Source organism: Melospiza georgiana, chromosome 15 (genome assembly GCF_028018845.1).
Source record: "Melospiza georgiana isolate bMelGeo1 chromosome 15, bMelGeo1.pri, whole genome shotgun sequence".
Lineage (NCBI taxonomy): Eukaryota > Metazoa > Chordata > Aves > Passeriformes > Passerellidae > Melospiza > Melospiza georgiana.
In genome coordinates, this window is record NC_080444.1 from 13,965,348 (window position 1) to 13,982,284 (window position 16,937).

Consider the following 16,937-nt stretch of genomic DNA (forward strand, 5'->3'; position numbering starts at 1 on the left):
GGGTTATGCTAGAACAAATCCCCTGGAAAAGTAATAAGCAAAACAAATCAGTGACTTTGATTCTCTTTACAGAATAACTCCAGCTGCAGCCCAAAAATTGACAGCAGAAAAATGTCCAGACCCTTTTAGGGGACCCTTGCAACTTGTGCTAAGGGAAACTTTTAAAAGACAAAAGTGCCTTGAGTTCCTTTAAGTTGTGAGGTTTTTTAAATCTTCTTCTAGGACTTCAACTGAGAACTTAAACTTTTTTTTTTTTTTTTTTTTTTTAGAAAATTAAATGATTTTTTAGAAATAAAAATTTGGAAGTCTGTTGTGGTTTTTTTTTCCTTGGAGGATTTTTCCCCCCTTGGATATCTTCATCTTCACACCCTTCCCTTTTTCCAAACTGCCACAACTTCACCTGGCCTGAGACTGCACCCTCCAAGCTTTAGCAACTTCTCTTGAGTGTGAAAAATGCAGAATGAAAAAAACCCATTCCCAAATGCTCTAACTTACCCCCAATATACAATACAAAGATCATACATTTCCAGATGTAAAGGTGACACAAATATTTTTATTTAGAACTTATGTAAATCCTGTGATTTTAGGATGACATGTCTTTAAATAGCTTCATCCTAACTATTTTCTGCGAGGTAGGGGATGTTGATTTTTCTTTTTATTGGGAAGTTTGAAAGGGTAGGCAAGCCTACAGGATCACACAAAGAAGATCAGCAGGGGTGAGGAGAGGACAAACTTTGCTTTAGAAGGTGCTAAGTTGCAAGGCACAAATTTGGATCTCCTACAGGTCTGTAAGACCAGGTCTGGTGTCCATTTCACAGTCTGGGAATGGGAAATTAGCCTTGACCTGGAGCTGTGGGACATGGAAGCCTGTTGGACCCCTGGAGTGTTTCAGTTGGCACAAACTCCAGCATTGTTAAGTTTGAGGTTGGACTCAATGATCCTAAAAGGCCTTTTCCAACCTGAATGGATGAATGCAGCTGGGACAAACCAAACATGGTTTTATTTATACATTTATTTATACATTTATTTATACAACCCTGGAGTTGTGCAGGGTGAACATGCAAAGGTCTGGGGCAGTTACCCCAGGTCTGTGCCACTCACAGGCACCACAGGATTCAGGGGCATGCAGAGAAGCCTATCAGCTGTGCTGACACCTGCACAGTAACAGTGCCTTTTAAAAACTTCCACTTGTGTGGGGTGTCAGAGGCCTCACTATTTAAATGAGAATTCCAACTAAAAGGTTAAAGAGAAGAGAAACAAACTCATGACAGATTTCTTGTGCCAGCTCTAATCCAATTCATGACAGAGCAGAACACATCCATTTACCTTAACCTAATCAAGCAGCTCAGCTTTGTGGTTCATGTTGAAGTATCCTCTGGAGAGTGTCCAAAACCTTCTTCGTCTCCAAGGTCTCTGGCAGATTCCCTGGCAGGAAGGAACTGCTCAGGGTGGGAAGGGGATGGAGCCATGTTGGGTCTTGCTCATACTGCACAAGTATTTGAGACTCATTATCAAAAATGAGCCCAAGAATTGACTGAAATCGAAAGGCAAGAGCCATTAAAAGAAGCAAGATGGAGAACAATTGTAACCACCTCTCTGAGGGAAAATAAATACAATTAAATTGAATTGAGTACCCAGAATATTCCTAATAAAGTATTAATGCAGAGCCTTGAGTGTGCCTCTCTGGGAGAACTTTGGAGTGTGATTTGCTCAAAGAAATGATGCTGATGCAAGCATTGTAAACCTGCATTCCTCCAACATGAAGCAAGCAGATTTATTTATGACAAGCTCAACATTAAATTAGGAATTCACAAGACAACAAATGATGTAATAGCCTGCATTTCTATAGTTCTTTGATCTCACTTCTGAATGTATTATGCATTCCTCAGTAGCTGGGCTCAGTGAGAGCCCTTGGCCAGCATTTTTGTTGATTGGTTTTACGTGTTTGAAAATCAGAGCTCAGGGCTGCAATCAAGGGGTTGGTGTTAGTGCTTTGATTACTGCAAAGGTTGAGGTGAATATTTAGAATAAATCTGGACACAAAGCATTTCAATACCTCAGTGTGTTGTCCATCCTCTGTGTGAGCTGTCTGCTGAGCATTCCCTGGGTCAGACTGTGGGCTTGGAGCACTGGCAGTGCTTCACCACCTCACAGAGGTGTTCGGGATTGGAGGCTTTTGCAGTCTTCCTCCTCACTGCTTATAATAGAGGAATTTTCCTGCAGCAGCTTCTGCCTCCCTTCTTGGGATTCTAGGAAGAATGGGCTGCTAGTCTAAGGAAAACCTGGAAATAACCAGGCTTGAAGACTTATATTGAGGTAGACTTACAATCCAGTGTCCTGCATCTGATTCAAGAGCCACAGGCACTTTGCCAACATACTTTTGATGCTGGAAATTAGAGAGCCCTAAGTCTCAGTTGCTGTTGACTGTCCAGGGAAACTGCATGTCTGGGAATATGGAGTAGCTCCCTGGGTAACACCAGACTTTCCCCTTGTGGTTCAGCTATGGAGAAAGGGGTTACTTCATCTGGGTGTGGGTAATGGTTATCTGGAGAATGGGATTTGGGGGCAGGAATCGAGGCAGGAGCATGGGGACATCAGAGTCTTGCAGGTTCTGTGCCCTCCTGATCTTCCTATTGCTCCCTCCAGACCACAGTGCTGTCCATGAGGGCCCCTACACCTGGTACAAGCAGCTGCTTTTCCCTCATATTATTTTGGGGCAGTTTTTCAGGCCCAGCTTAGCTTTAATATTATATCAGCTGAAATATTTCTTCTGCTTGCAGGAGCTGTAAAGGTCCATTTAAATGCTTCTACAGACTATACGAGGTTTTTTGATGCATTTTGTGCCTTCTCCAAGCTTTGCCATGTAATTTGAAGTGCCATGTGCTCTTTTGGGTCTTGAGATATTGTTAGAAACAACTTACTGCTGGAGTAGCCAATTAATTTTCTCCTCAGCATGATCATGGACAGCTTGTGAGAAGGATTGAGTGTCCATCCCTTGGGTGAACCCTTTATTTCTAGTCTGCTGCTAAGAATATTGTCTAACTTCTCTTCCCCACATCCTGTGTACTGCTGTGTTAGTCTTATGCCTGACTCACTTAAGAGCTGCTCATACCTTCCACTCTGGCAGCTTTTACTAAATATTTAAAGAGGCTCTTAAGATATGCAGATTAGATTCCCACTGATAGTTTCAAGCAAGTCCTTTCTATTAATTATTCATTATGTGGTAACTAGGCATCCTTATTCAAGCATGTTAGTTTAGACAGTTCAGAGCACTTGGTCAACTAAGTATTGGAACCTGCTCCAAACAAGAACATGTAATAGCCTTGAAATAGAAATGAAAAATGTTTTGGGCGCTTCTTCACAAAACAGAGACAAACACTGACAATAAATTTACCTCGTTAGTATTAGGACTAGCTGCATGTCTATGACCTTACCCCTTTTTCATGATTGGAAACCTGGACTGGATTGGTTGTGTTGGGGTAATGGAGATGGAAGTGCTGTAACTGCTGCATTCCCTTGTTACCCTAAACTCCACCTCCCATATTCTTCAGTCATTTACTGCTGTGTCTGCTTTCCCTAAAGGAAATGTTTTCTCCTCTCTGAGACTCTGTTAATATAATGTCATTTAAGATGCTTCCACAAATCTGTGATTTAATCAGGCTTTATTTTTGCTTGCCTCTAGAATCTGAGTGAGCAGGTTTTCTTTCCCCCTGCAATAAAAGCCATTTGGCAGCCAAAGAGGATGGGCAGAGTTGTAATTGCTTTCATGTTGTCAGGTGCAGTATAATGCAGTTATGTGGCAATGATATTTTCTATAAGTTTTATCGGTGAAATAGTAGAGCTATTTTATTAGTAATGTTATAAAGCAGTTGCAATAAAGATAAGTATAACAGTCAATGTCAGTATCTTACACCTGTATATGCATATTCTTGGGTGGATGTTTTTAAGAGCCAGAACCAGGGCAGCTTCAGCAGCAGAGGAGATGAAGAGTTATATGACAGTTTTGTTGCGAATTATTCGATTTGTTGTGAATTGTTCTATTCAGCATGGCAGAACTCATTGGAATTCATTATGGATTAACAGTCACCTCCTTAGAAAAAAAGGAAAATGTTTTCATTCAAGTTTTTTATCACAGGGATGGGGCAAGAGACTATTTTAAAATGTCATAAACAGTGGAGCGTTTCCAAGAAGCAGAACAAACCTGCATTCTGTTGATCCTGCTTTCTTCTGTTTTGTCTCCAAGAAACGACTCAGATCGAGGACCCTCGGGTGCAATGGAGGCGGGAGCAGGAGCACATGCTGAAGGATTACCTTGTCCTGGCCCAGGAGGCCATTGCTGCCCAGAAGGAGATCTACCAAGTGAAACAGCAGCGGCTTGAGCTGGCCCAGCAGGAGTATCAGCAGCTGCACGATGTTTGGGAGCACAAACTGGGCTCCCAGACCAGCTGTGAGTACTTTTTGAGCTCTGAACCTGCTCTTTGCTCAGCTGTGCACCCTGTAGGGCAGTAACAGGCACGAAGCTGGTCCTTGGATGGAGCACTGGCATGGAGCACTGGGATGGTGTGCCACGGCACTCTTTGTTTGAGACACGGTGTCTGCCCAGCTCCTGTTGGGTAGAGGCTGATGGTTGTGAGACACTCCTGTGTGTGGCTCAGTCGCTGCAGTCAGTGTGCAGATTTTCTGCATGGGCTTCAATAAATGCTAAAACTGTGGTGGTTGGCTCAGTGTGAAAAAGTTAACTTACATGGTATTTTCCTTGATTTCCCTCTTTAAAGTACAGAAACACGGCAAGAAGGTCCATCTTGGATAGTATTTCTAAGCCCTTTTGTAGTTTTATATAACAGGTAGTTGAGTGATGGTCTAGGGGAGCTGAGGGTCTGTATTTTATGCCATGTTCCAAGTCACCACTGCTGGATTGCCTCTCTGTGTGTGCAGAACAGCAGTTTGTGCTCCATATTCTGTGTCACAGCACATCGATACAAATGTCACTTCAAGATTTGGTACAGAAATATATAGAATGCTGTATTTCCTCCTTACTGGTACTAGTTAGGAGCTAGAAAATATCCAGAACAGGATTTATTTCCTGCATGTATTCCAGAATTTTTGTTATAATCCTCAGTATTGCAGATTTTCTGTGTTCTTGCCAGCCAAGAACCTCTCCCTGTTTCACTCTTGTGAGTTATGTTTGATGGTGGAGAATTCCACTGGCTAATCCTGTGCCTGGTGTTAACATTTTTTAAGTAGTTTTCTGTCAACTGAAGGATTCTTGTTTGACAAGGAGGCTGTCCCTCATCTCTAAAGAACTGGGTTTGCTCTTTTCTTAGGAGTTCTCTACCCAGAGCAATGCACTGACAACATGAGTTACATGGGTGAGATGGGATCTGCCTCGGAAAACACAACCAAACAGAAATAACTAGAAATGCTTTCCCATGTTTTATAGGGCATAAACTGATGGCTGCAAGGAGCAAAATATCTCCCTTGCCTACAGCTACCTCTAACAGCATTGCACATTGGGGAGCTTCTGTACCTTCTGAGGCAGAAGGGTTTAACTGCTGCTGAGAAGAGAGTTCTGCTCTTAATGGGACATTGATTTAATCTGGTGTGACACATTGTATGGTTGGTCATGTCCTCAAGGCTCCGAAAAGGCTTGCATCACATTTTTCAGTTTCTTCTGATTCTTTTCTTTCCTTTGTTTCTAAACATTCAGTGGATTGTTTGCTCAATGAGGAAGTCTGAAAAAAAAAATTAAGTAAACCTTCCTGCAATGCCTGTCCCTTCAGTTCTGTTAAATGCCTTTGGAAATGCAGGAAGCCACACCACTGAATGGAGTGAATGTGTTTGGGAGTTTGAGTTAAGTGTGTTAACCTGGAACAAATCCAGACTTTGGAGATGCAGGACATGCTTTGGCCCCTTCAGTCTGCACTTTTTGTGCAGTACTTGACTGCACTATTGCCTTGCCCTGTCTTTGAGCAGTGGAAATTGGGTAACAGACCCCATGTGTGGAGGTTTGGGTGTGCAGATGGGAGATCTCTGTCTGTGGTGGGGCTGGTGGAAGTGTAGGGAGGAAGGCAGAGCTGCTGAACTGGCTCTGTGTTTGTTCCAGTGCTCTCTGGCTCCTCGTCAAGTTCCAAGTATGACCCCGAGATCCTCAAAGCAGAGATTGCTACTACAAAATCCAGGGTGAGTAGTACAAATGGACCTTTGCCTGCCATGAGTAATGTTCAGGTATTTCCAGATCTCATGGCAAATACTGAAAGGAGATGCCAAAGCAGTTGGGAGAGTTAATGTTGTAATTTAGGAGGTCGTTTATCACAATTTTCTAATGTTGCAGTCTTAGGAATTTAAAACAGCTTTTTTTTTTTCCTCCTTAGAGTTGAGCCTGGCTTGGCAGCTGGCAGTGCAGGATGGCTGTGGGATGTGGAGCTGCCTGCTGGAGAGCTGGGGTGCTCCCCAGGGCCTGGCAGCTGCTGTGTGCAGGGCTTAGTGCAGGCTGGCAGCAGGGGAGGGCGTGCTCTCATGCAGAGCCCAGTTTGGGAGGAAGAAAGGACTAAAGCAAAGTAGGTCAGTGTGGCCTCTGTGGAGGAATGTAAAACAGCAAGCTGTAGGGTCAGTGCATTTACAGTATGGATTATCATCCTGCTGTGCCACTCCTGCAGCGGGGCCTTGTCTCTGGGGAGCTTGGACGTGGCTTCAGGTGCTGCAGGGTAACTCCTGTCCTGATGCTGGGAATAATGACTGGAAAGGTTTTAAACATTTCTGAGCAAAGTTGTCATGTGTTTCATTGCTCTGTTTTGTGAATTTTTGTCAATTTTTCCACTTACATGGCTGTAACTTCCCTTGAGCCCCTTGTTAAGAGGTGTGATAGCAGCTACTGGATAAAGCTCTGGCCAGTGATAAAGTTCTGATGAGGAGGCAGTCGGGGCTGTTCCTGCTCCTGACATGAGCTGATTGCCTGGAAACTTTTTTTAGAGTACTGTCTACACTGAATAAGTTTTAAACTGAATAGGTAGCACTGTGCCTAAATACTCATATAAAATAGCATTCTAAAAATGTGACACCTTGCTGCAGGTTAATAAACTCAAGAGAGAAGTAGCTCACATGAAGCAGGAGCTCCAGTACAAAGAGCATGGATTTCAAACCCTGAAGAAGTAAGTGTGTTCTCAAGATCTTTTTTTTTTTTTTCACAACATCTCTGGCTTGCAATGCATCCCCCACTACATTTATAAATAGCTGCCTAATAACAAGCTGAAATATGCTGCTGATGATATCTTTAGGCTGAAGGCAGTACACAGCCATGGGGGAGTTCTCTCAAATCAGTGCCTGTGTGGGATTGACCACATTAGAACTGACTTCATGGCAAAAAGGTTTTGAACAGGATCTCATCAGTTAACTGATATTCTGTTTTACTCAGTACTGCTCAATATGGATGACACTACAGCTCATTGTGTTAATTATAAGAGCCGCTGATTTAGGGCAATGAGGAAAAACTGGGGGTGGAGTAGAGGGGGAGGAAAAGTTTCAGGTATTTGCCTTTATGTCACTAGACATCTGGCATCTTTCAAATAAATATTTATTATAAGGGTCGACCCTGGTAGAATTCCTTTGAGGAGAGGGAAGGATGAAGTGGCTTGTAATTAAATTGTGCAAGCAAATACATCTGTGCATGTGAGTCTGTGCCTGGTTTTTGAAATTATGACTGAAAATAAGGTAATTCTCATAGATGGCTAAGCTGATTTTCTCTAGGTTAGAAACAAGGCTGCCAGCAGCAGTCTGCCCTAACACACTGTTTTGGGGATTTGTATGCACCTTTGTCCTCCCTAAGGAGTCAAAGAGATGATGATATTGCTGAAAGCAGAGCCCTGAAGCTTAATGTACTGCTGAGTAACTTAGGGAGTGGGGTCTTTAGTTCCTTCTGTTGTCCTTGTTACAGTTTGGAGTGTTTTTTGTTAAAAATCCATGTCAAGACACATGCATCTAGGATGATTCAATTAACAGGATGTTATTAAGTGTTAGCTTACTGTTTTTTTAAATTTCCATACAGAATTGACATGAAAATGTCTGATACTCAAGGTGGCTACAAACTTGATGAGGCACAAGCCATTTTAAGTGAAATGAAAGCTCTCAAGAAGGCCATTACATCAGGGGAGAAGGAAAAACAAGACCTTATTCAGGTATTGAAACAAGATGACTTTTTAGTATTTTGTGTCACCATTGCTAGAAGATTGAATTTCTGAGAAGTAATTTAAGTATTTTGTATTTCAGATACGTAATTGGGGTTTTTATTAAACTAGTTTTGTGTTGTGGTTGAACCACAGCCTCTGCAGTTCTTTCAGATGGTGGAAATGAGAAGTATAAAATGCAGTCCAGCCATGCCTGACCTCGAGTTTGCAGAGTCTGAGTGGGCACAGCAGACATGGTCAGATCTGAGTCATGGGGTTGTTAGGCTGGAGTTACGTAGCTGCTGAGGTGCTTTGGGCAGAAATGAGCTCACCTCATGATTTTTTTTTTTTTTTTTTTTTTTTTTTTTTGTGGTTTTAGAGCTTAGCCAGGTTAAAAGACAGCTTTGTGAATGACAGAGGATCCCAGTCAGACCTGTGGGCCAGCAGCGTGTCTGTGGAAAGCTCCAGCCCTCTGCTGCCCCGGCAGTACCTGGATGTCAGCTCCCAGACAGATGTGTCAGGAAATGTGAGTAATGTGTGAGAATGGAGACATTCCTCTGAACTGTGTGTAGAGCTACCTCACCATGAGTTTCCAAGCATGGACAAGTTTCTGTGAAATCATAACTTCTGGTTTGAACTGCAGTGTGGCTTTGTTTCTGTGTGCAGTGTTAATGTATCACTGAGGGCAGCCTGGTATTTCCCCACACTGTCCCTATCAGAGCAACCCAGGTAGCAATAAAAGGGAAGGAAGTTTGATTTTACCTGTAGGTGTAGCTTCTTGTGATACAAACACCCCTTCAGCTGTTTATAGCAATAATTTATGAGACAAGAAACATTGAGCAGCTCTGTATGGGCTAAGCTCCAATGAGGACACTTCCCCTAAGAGTGTTTGGCTTTCACTGGGTTACAAGTGACAGCTTGTTTTCAGCTATTTTGATGCCACCACCAAAGTTGTAGTGCTCATAAACCTTTAGTCCCACACGTGCCAGGAGATCAGAAGTGTCAGGTTGGTCCCAGCCTTGGTAAGGACTCAGTCAGTGCTGGGGATACATCTTATTTCTCACGGGACAGCACAGAGCTGTGAGCCTTTACTTAAAGGTTCACAGCCACTTGCAGTCAGGGCCACACATGTTGGTAAAGATCTGCAGATTTGGGCATGATGAAATGTCCCTTGTCTATAAGATTTTACAGCCAAAGCTGTCATCCAATTCAAACTGCAGTGCAGCACTTAAGGATGAAAAGAGCATTTAAGACGAAGTATTGCAAAGGTATTTGTGTGTTCATAAAAATAGAAGCCCAAGACAGATGTGGTGGATTTTCTCTTTTTCTAGGCCAGAAAGGGCCTTTGAATCTTGTTGGAGTTTAAGTATTTGAAGAAATAATGAAAAATGTATTTAAGTGCGTCATGTTCCTGTGCTGTGATTGTTTTAACTAGGAAATTGCTAAGATCAAGTGTCACTTGTAAGAGTGTCAAGGAAATATCAAAGGAGGGGCGGTTGCTGAGTTGCTGATGTGGTGTTTTTGTCTCAGTTTGTGGGCAGCAGCAGTAACCAGCTGGCCGAGAAGGTGCGACTGCGGCTGCAGTATGAAGAGGCAAAGAGAAGGTAATCCTTTGGCCCATTGCCCTCCTTGGTTGTCACACAGCTCTTTCTGAGGACAAGGTTCACTAGAAGAGGTGCCACCAGACTGAAACCCAGCATTGCTGCTGAGTAAATGTGGTCATTTTTGAGCCAGTGACACAGTAGGCTTTTTGGGCCGGTGTTATCTTTCAAGAAATAAATAACCATCCTAGAAATTACTAAGGCCTGACTAATGCATGAAGAATTCAGTCTGGCCACACCTATGGGGACATAAGTGGTTCTGCTACCTGTTGCCAGTGCTTCCCCATTCCTAATAAGGAGACTGTACTGCAAGGATCTCCTTGCCTTGTTTGAAATGAATGAATGCTTGCGTGCCTAAGTGTGATAAGGAGAAATGTATATTGTGCTAACACCTTACATCAAAATATGGCCAATGCTGCAATTCCAGAGCTTATCTGTAAGAATAAGTTTGCACCTTTGCCCTCTGATCTCAAATGAATAAAGAATAAATAAAAAAAATATTCTATCTACTTAACAGGCCAATTTAAGCAAAAGCTTTCCAGGATTTACTTTTTAATAGATAATAGCTAACACAACTGCATAGTTAAATGAAAAACCACCAAGAATTATTACTTAGACTTTGGCTGGCCTAGTCTTTGTTCAGTGATGTAACCATTGCTGGTGGTGATCTTCTTCACTTTTAACTGCTCTAGAGGGACTTTGCAACTCCAGAATACCAAAGTTCAGATGCATGGTACAATCTGTGCTTGGGATATATGCAAAGAGAAGGCTTCTTCTCCAGCCTCTGGTTAGAAGTAAGAGCCTTCAGGCTGAGGTTACTCATAATGCTCTCATTTTGGTGTTCTGGAGTGGCCAGTAGGCCATGCTTCTCAGTGGCATAAAATTTGGTCTGTGTCTGTGGCAGTTGTCAAAAACTGTGTGCCCAACTGCTTCTGACACAAATTTATATTTCTTTTCTTAGGTGGAGCAATTTTATCAGAACTGTTTATTTTGCCAGTCCAAGATCTGCCAAACCACCTTGACATTTAAATGATTCAGTGACTTTTAAAAGCAACATTAAAAATACCGTTCCAGATGCAGTGGTTAATTTGGCATGTTAAAATTGCCTTTTACTTTTAAGCTTTGCTGAAAGCTTCAGTTTAATTCACACTGACTTTACACATTCAGATTGAAGAGGAATACTCTTTCTTTATCCTGTATCTTTTCCGAGGAGGGGCAAGTGAATAATGACAAGCCTGCTCTTTTAATATGCTCTTTATAAAGAAAGAGAACTTTATAAAGGCAGCACTCTGGTTCATTTGAAGTGGTGATGAGGAGCATACAACACACCTTGCAGTTAAAGAATACTTGCTGCTCATACCCCATATTTTTCTTAGTTTATCTATAGGTTTTTCTCAAAGTTTAAAAAACCTTTTCATGAGGAAAGATGGCTCTAAATGGACATGAATAGTTGATGCTAAAATGGAAAGATCTCCAGATATCAAAGTACCATGGCTTTGGCACAGCATTACCAAGTATTGTACTTGTACTAGTACAAGTATTAGTATTTAGTAGGAGCTGCAGAAACAAATACCTTGACTGGTTTAAAGCTGGAACAATATTATGGATATAGTGACTCACAAGGAACCTTCTGTTCCTGTGAAAATTCTTCCTTGTGATGTTTGAAGTGTTTCCTGTCCCCACAGCAGCATTAAAATGTTCCAAACACACAATAGAAGATTAAGTACTTTGCCCACGCACGAACTGTGAAGGAGCCAAGTGATGGAAATACATGGTTTTTATTAGCTCTGTGGTATCTGGAAAGCTAAAACTTAAGGTTTGAAATCAAGTTGGTCCTCATATTAATTAGTTTAGAAGTACTAGATCTGTAAGGGGCTGGTGCTTTAGAAAGGCTCTGGCAGACACTGTTTGCACCACTTCTGTGGACCAGACTAAAGGCTCAGCTGTGGGTGAATATCTGACTGAAGTTCACCACCAGAACTGCCAGGACCCAGTCCCCTTCCCCACCACTAATTCCTTTCCTGTCACAGCTCAGGCGGACAACAGACCCCTAGAGCAGGTAATATAAAACCAAAAAAAAGACACAGGGCAGCTACAGTGACAAACCTTTGGCTTAATCATATTCAAAACTGAGAATGGCATCATGTCAAAAAGCTTGTCATTGCTACATCTCAGCAAGGAGATGGCTGCTGCAGCACAAATGTAATCAGAGATGCAATTAAATTATGTTGTACAGCTTCAGACACGTAGCAGTAACTCAGTTGTGTAACACTTACACCCTGCACTGTTCTGATTTCTGCAGCAGTTAAACTTTCAGCTTGGGTTCTGTGTGACTGGTGGTAACTCAGGGATTTTAGAAGTACATTTTTTTAATCTCCTAAAATGAAATACTTTAATGTCACATTAAGCAACATTACAACAATGGTGGGTATTTGACTGGTCAGTTTTTAAACCACACCTCCTACTTAGATTGTGGTTTTTTTCTCAAGAGCAGAAGCTTATCTGGTACAGGATTGTTAATTACTAGTTGTAGATACACATCTTGTGCTCCTGTGGAGATGCATGTGCTCTGAACAATCTCTGGAGACACTAAAAATGTTATGTGCTATGGCTGTGTTGTATAATAATAGAAAGTACTAACTTTCCCTAATTAACAAAACAAGAGCCTTGTTATGACAATGAATAAATCATCTCACTGCCTTTACTTTGTAGAAAGAGAGCAATTAAATAAAATTTGAGCTTCCTGTTGTGTATATTCAGTCTGGTGGCCATTCAGAGAGGTGGTGTGACCTGAGGCTAGCACTGCAAGCCCAGCCTGGCTCAGCGCTGGTTCAGACTCAGGCTGGAGTGTTCAGCCAAGTGCAGACCTTCTGCAACGTGTTTCTTTTGTGATGGTGCTGTTTCATTGGAAAAATAAAATAATAAACCTCATTTTAGCTGAGAAGGGGGAAAATAATGATCATGTACCAAAGGTAGAACTGGAGGTTAGTTCAACAAAGCTTTTAGACTCGGAAACGCATAGAGAACAAATTCCAGTGGAAAAGCCATATGCATGCAAATGTATGCCAAAAGTGATCAGATTTATGCCAGCCAATCCTCTTAGACTCATATCCCTTCAAAATGCACTGAGGAATTCTTGGATTATTAATTAATGCCACTTAATTCTTCGTTGGAGCACAGTATTGCACTTAATCAGGCACTCAAAAACAAAGCAGCTCTTAAGACGACCTAAAAATAGTTGAGCTGAATATCTATCAATTATGGAACTTTATTAGAGTAAGCAACCTGCTGTGGGAAATGGGTTTACAGAAAGTGATGCTTCTCTTCAGAAGGGTGATCTCATGTCTGTCTCCTGTGGTGGTGCAGGCAGGTCAGTGTCTGTGAGCCTGATCCTTCACAGGCTCTCTTGGGCTCAGGTTCCTCTTGGCCTCTGGAGCTTGGAAGAGAAAGCTTTATTCTTCAGGGCCATTCAGGAGCCTTGTAGCTGCTGCTGCCCAGATCTGCATCTTATTGCTTACTCCACACACTTTGTTTTTTGCTTTTTGGCTGCCTGTGTGCTGCTTTGCTGGAAGCACACACCAACCTCTGCACTTCTGCAGCATAAAGCAAATTCTACAGAGATGAATCCACAACAGTACCTGCAACTATTTGCAGTGCCTGATTTAAGTCCAGTAAGTCTGTCACCAGATCACAAAGCCCTTTTCAAGGAGAGAAGCATGTTGGACATTCATGTTACATGTCACTTCCATTTCTTATGTATTTACTAAACCCAAGTGAGGGATTAACCTGACTTCCTTACATGAAGAGGGACATATGCCTTGCCTCGCTGATGTTCAGTCAGGTGATTTTTTTTTTTGCAAATATCTTGCAAAGTACTTTTTTCTCCTTGTTTGCCTTCTAAGTTTTTTCAAATTTTTTTCATCTCAGCCCATTCTGTCCTTCCCATTCCCTGCTTCCCATTTGATTTTTTGGATTGGGTGGGTTCAGAAACACAGATCCTTGGTAATTCTAATTCAAATTTATCTGTACTATTGTTTCTCAGCAAACTACCATGTTCAGCCTGTCAGGTCTTGAGCAGTTGCAGTTTAGTGAATACAAAGGAGGCAGCTTCCTTTGGGAGGACTGCCTTTGGTTCTGTATCCTGGCCTGCTGCTGGTTTTCTGCTTCTCTCTGTGTGTTGCATTGCAAAGCTGATCATTTGTGGACCTAACTGAGCAGGTCAGATATTTGGGAAGTTGAGAACAGGCAGATATTTGGAGTGAGCAACCTCCTTACCTGCCACAAGCTGTGCTCTCCTCCTCTGTCAAACAAAGCTCTTGCTCAATTCTGCATCTGTATTGTTGCTGCTTTTAGTCATCATCTTCCTCCCTGAGCTGATGTGGTGCTGAAGGACTGATGATACAGGCTTTCACCTGAAATCTGGAATGATACCTGTAATGAAAATAGGCTTTGGTTCTGATGCAGACAAGCAGCTCTGGATTTTGGTAGGATCACATTGCCTCTCCAGCTCCTCACAATATCAAGTGCAGATTGCACCAGAAGTAGCTCCTTAAAGTGTCCAGAGTGTTGAATCAACAAGTGGATTCTTGCAGTAGCAGCATGGAGATATGATTCACTTCCTCATTGCAAAGACAAAAAAGAGTTTCTAAGCTTTTGACTAAGCACTGATCTTTATCTGAATCGTACATGAGGAGAACACAGTTATTTCCATAAAAGTGATTAAAGACTAGGTAACTCTCACATCACACCCTCCACACAAACTACTCTCAGGTCACAGCTGTAATGCATATAAAACATTTACAGTATATCTGATCACCTTTTCTGACATTCAGAACTTTTGTTGTATTATTCTCTGACTGGTGGACACTGCATATTTAGCCAGAAAGTTCATTTTCCATTGTGAACAAATGTGAGTTAAAATCCCATTCTCCACGTGCAATGATGCTATCACTTGGCACCATTGTGGGCAGGGGGACATGAGGGTGTTTGTCCTGGACTGAGAGCCTTCCTCAGGGCTCTGGAAGATGTGGTTGGTCATGGTGCCCCTCTGTGCGTCTGGAGCAGGAGGTCAGGCACTCCTCAGGGAATAACTCCCTTGCATTTTTTTCCCCCCTGCAGAATAGCAAACCTGAAAATCCAGCTGGCCAAGCTTGACAGCGAGGCCTGGCCTGGCGTGCTGGACTCTGAGCGGGACCGACTGATCCTGATTAACGAGAAGGAGGAGCTCTTGAAAGAAATGAGATTTATCAGCCCCAGAAAATGGACTCGAGGAGAGGTGGAGAGACTGGAGACAGAGAGGAGGCGCCTGGAGGAGGACCTTCAGGCTGCTAGAGACACTCAGAGCAAAGCTCTCACTGAGAGGTGGGTTAGTGGGCACAGGGCAGGGCCTTTTTGGACAAGAGGTGACTGGGAGCAAGCACGAGCATCCCCTGGCTGAGTGCCCACAGTAGTGCCCTCACATTCCCAGCACACTCTACTCAGAGAGCTTCTCAGCTCATCTCCCAAATAACCCATCTGCAAGGCTTCCTGTGCCACTGGGGAAAGGTTGCTGTTCCTACAATGGATCCTTTATGGGAATGTAAAGAGTGCTGAAAATAGCCCAGTGTAGTGTTGGTGTAGTGTAACATTTCTGTATGCAGCCAGCACCTCACATCAGCTTCTACACTTGCTGTGCAGTCTGGGCCTTGGTAAATGTCAGCAGATGGAATTTTAAATTCCTTAAATTTGCCGTTTGTTCTGAGCATCCTTGTATGTGATTCCTGTAGGATCTGGTATTTGACAGGGCTGTGGGGCTTGCAGGGAATATCCTGTGAATCTAAACTAGCTGAAAAAAATGCCAACTTTCTTCCTTAATTTTACCTGTGTTGCAGGGGGAGATCTCAGGGGAATGTGCAGTGGGGATGAATACTGCATGAGGCATTGCCTACAGGTGTTTTACAGTCTGGATGCATTAATGAGGGTGCCTCAGCAGTGTTTCTGGTAGCTGCAGTCCCTTGAACATATATGGAATAGGCACACTGCATTCACTCTCTCTTTGGCTCCATCTTTTCATTTCTTCTACATGGTCATTGTCCAGCTGACACCAATTTTCTGCATAGGCTTTTCATAGTTTTATCATGCTGGAAAAAATGTAAATGTCTTGACCATGAGACTTTTACCTGCCTGAAATATCTGTGGTTTGACAATTGGTTCTTGCCTTGCCCTAAGTGAACCCCTTCATTTGGGATTTTTGGGATTATTACCACATTCTAGAGTGCCAAAGACATTACACCTGTATGGGGAAGGATTTTGTGTCCAAAGGACTGTTCACTTAGAGTGTGAGCACCCACGTGCACATGTATTTGTCTCAAACCAGTTCAGGGGGGAAATAAAGCTGGGATACTGCTAAAGCCAATAATGTAAAGCTGTAATGAGATGGTTAATAACTAAATCAGGTAACCCTTAATCATCCATAGACTTTAGTGGAAGGAAATGAAGACATTTATACTTTTATTAGCACAGGAACTATAGGAATGCAATAGTGTATAGTGAGTAAAATCTGCCCAGCTCTTTTGAGGCCTGATCCTAGAAGCATTTACTTCTATGGTACCAGCTGTAATTATTTTGTCTTGCTGTGAATGTTTTCAGGACTGAGTTCTGCATTTGAAAAGTTTCTTAAGTTGGTAAACACTTACACATCTTGACCAAATTCTGTCCTGGGTATTCCTATCAAATTTGTAGGATTTCACAGCAAAAAAAAAAAAAAGTAGATTTTTTTCCTTTACTCCTTATTTAAAATAGTAAATACTGCTTTAGCTTGTCTCTCTGTTTGACCTTCTCTTAGACTGAAGTTGAGCAGCAAAAGAAATCAGCTTGTCCGAGAGCTGGAGGAAACCACGCGCCTGGTGGCCGTGCTGCACAGCCAGCTCAAGAGGTAGGTGACCCTTCCCAGCAGCTGGGGCTGCTTTTGCTGCACATGGGGCCACTGCCTTCCTCTGCTGACAACCCCAGCTCCCAGCTGAGGGCTGAAAGGCCTTTCAGGAGTGGCCTCAGGCCCCTGTGTAGTCAGGGGAAGGAGAAGCCTTGGGATCTTAGGTCAGTTTAGATGGGCGCTTTTCAACCTCCTGGTGGTGCCTCTGTCTCACAGCAGGACTTTGCTTCTATTTCAGTAATACTCAGGTGACCAGGGAGAGCTGAG

The 16,937-nt window shown here is 42.7% G+C and overlaps 1 protein-coding gene across 1 annotated transcript in view; it reads left to right on the forward strand.

Annotated features, from left to right (window-relative positions):
- The window catches only part of WWC1 (WW and C2 domain containing 1), a 67,583-nt gene that overhangs the window by 32,234 nt on the left and 18,412 nt on the right, over positions 1-16,937 (forward strand). Inside the window, exons 3-10 of the mRNA XM_058034564.1 lie at positions 4,244-4,447; positions 6,104-6,180; positions 7,069-7,148; positions 8,042-8,171; positions 8,539-8,685; positions 9,690-9,763; positions 14,879-15,121; positions 16,584-16,673. Coding sequence (XP_057890547.1) covers positions 4,244-4,447; positions 6,104-6,180; positions 7,069-7,148; positions 8,042-8,171; positions 8,539-8,685; positions 9,690-9,763; positions 14,879-15,121; positions 16,584-16,673 — 1,045 coding nt within the window. The remainder of the gene's footprint in view (positions 1-4,243; positions 4,448-6,103; positions 6,181-7,068; positions 7,149-8,041; positions 8,172-8,538; positions 8,686-9,689; positions 9,764-14,878; positions 15,122-16,583; positions 16,674-16,937) is intronic.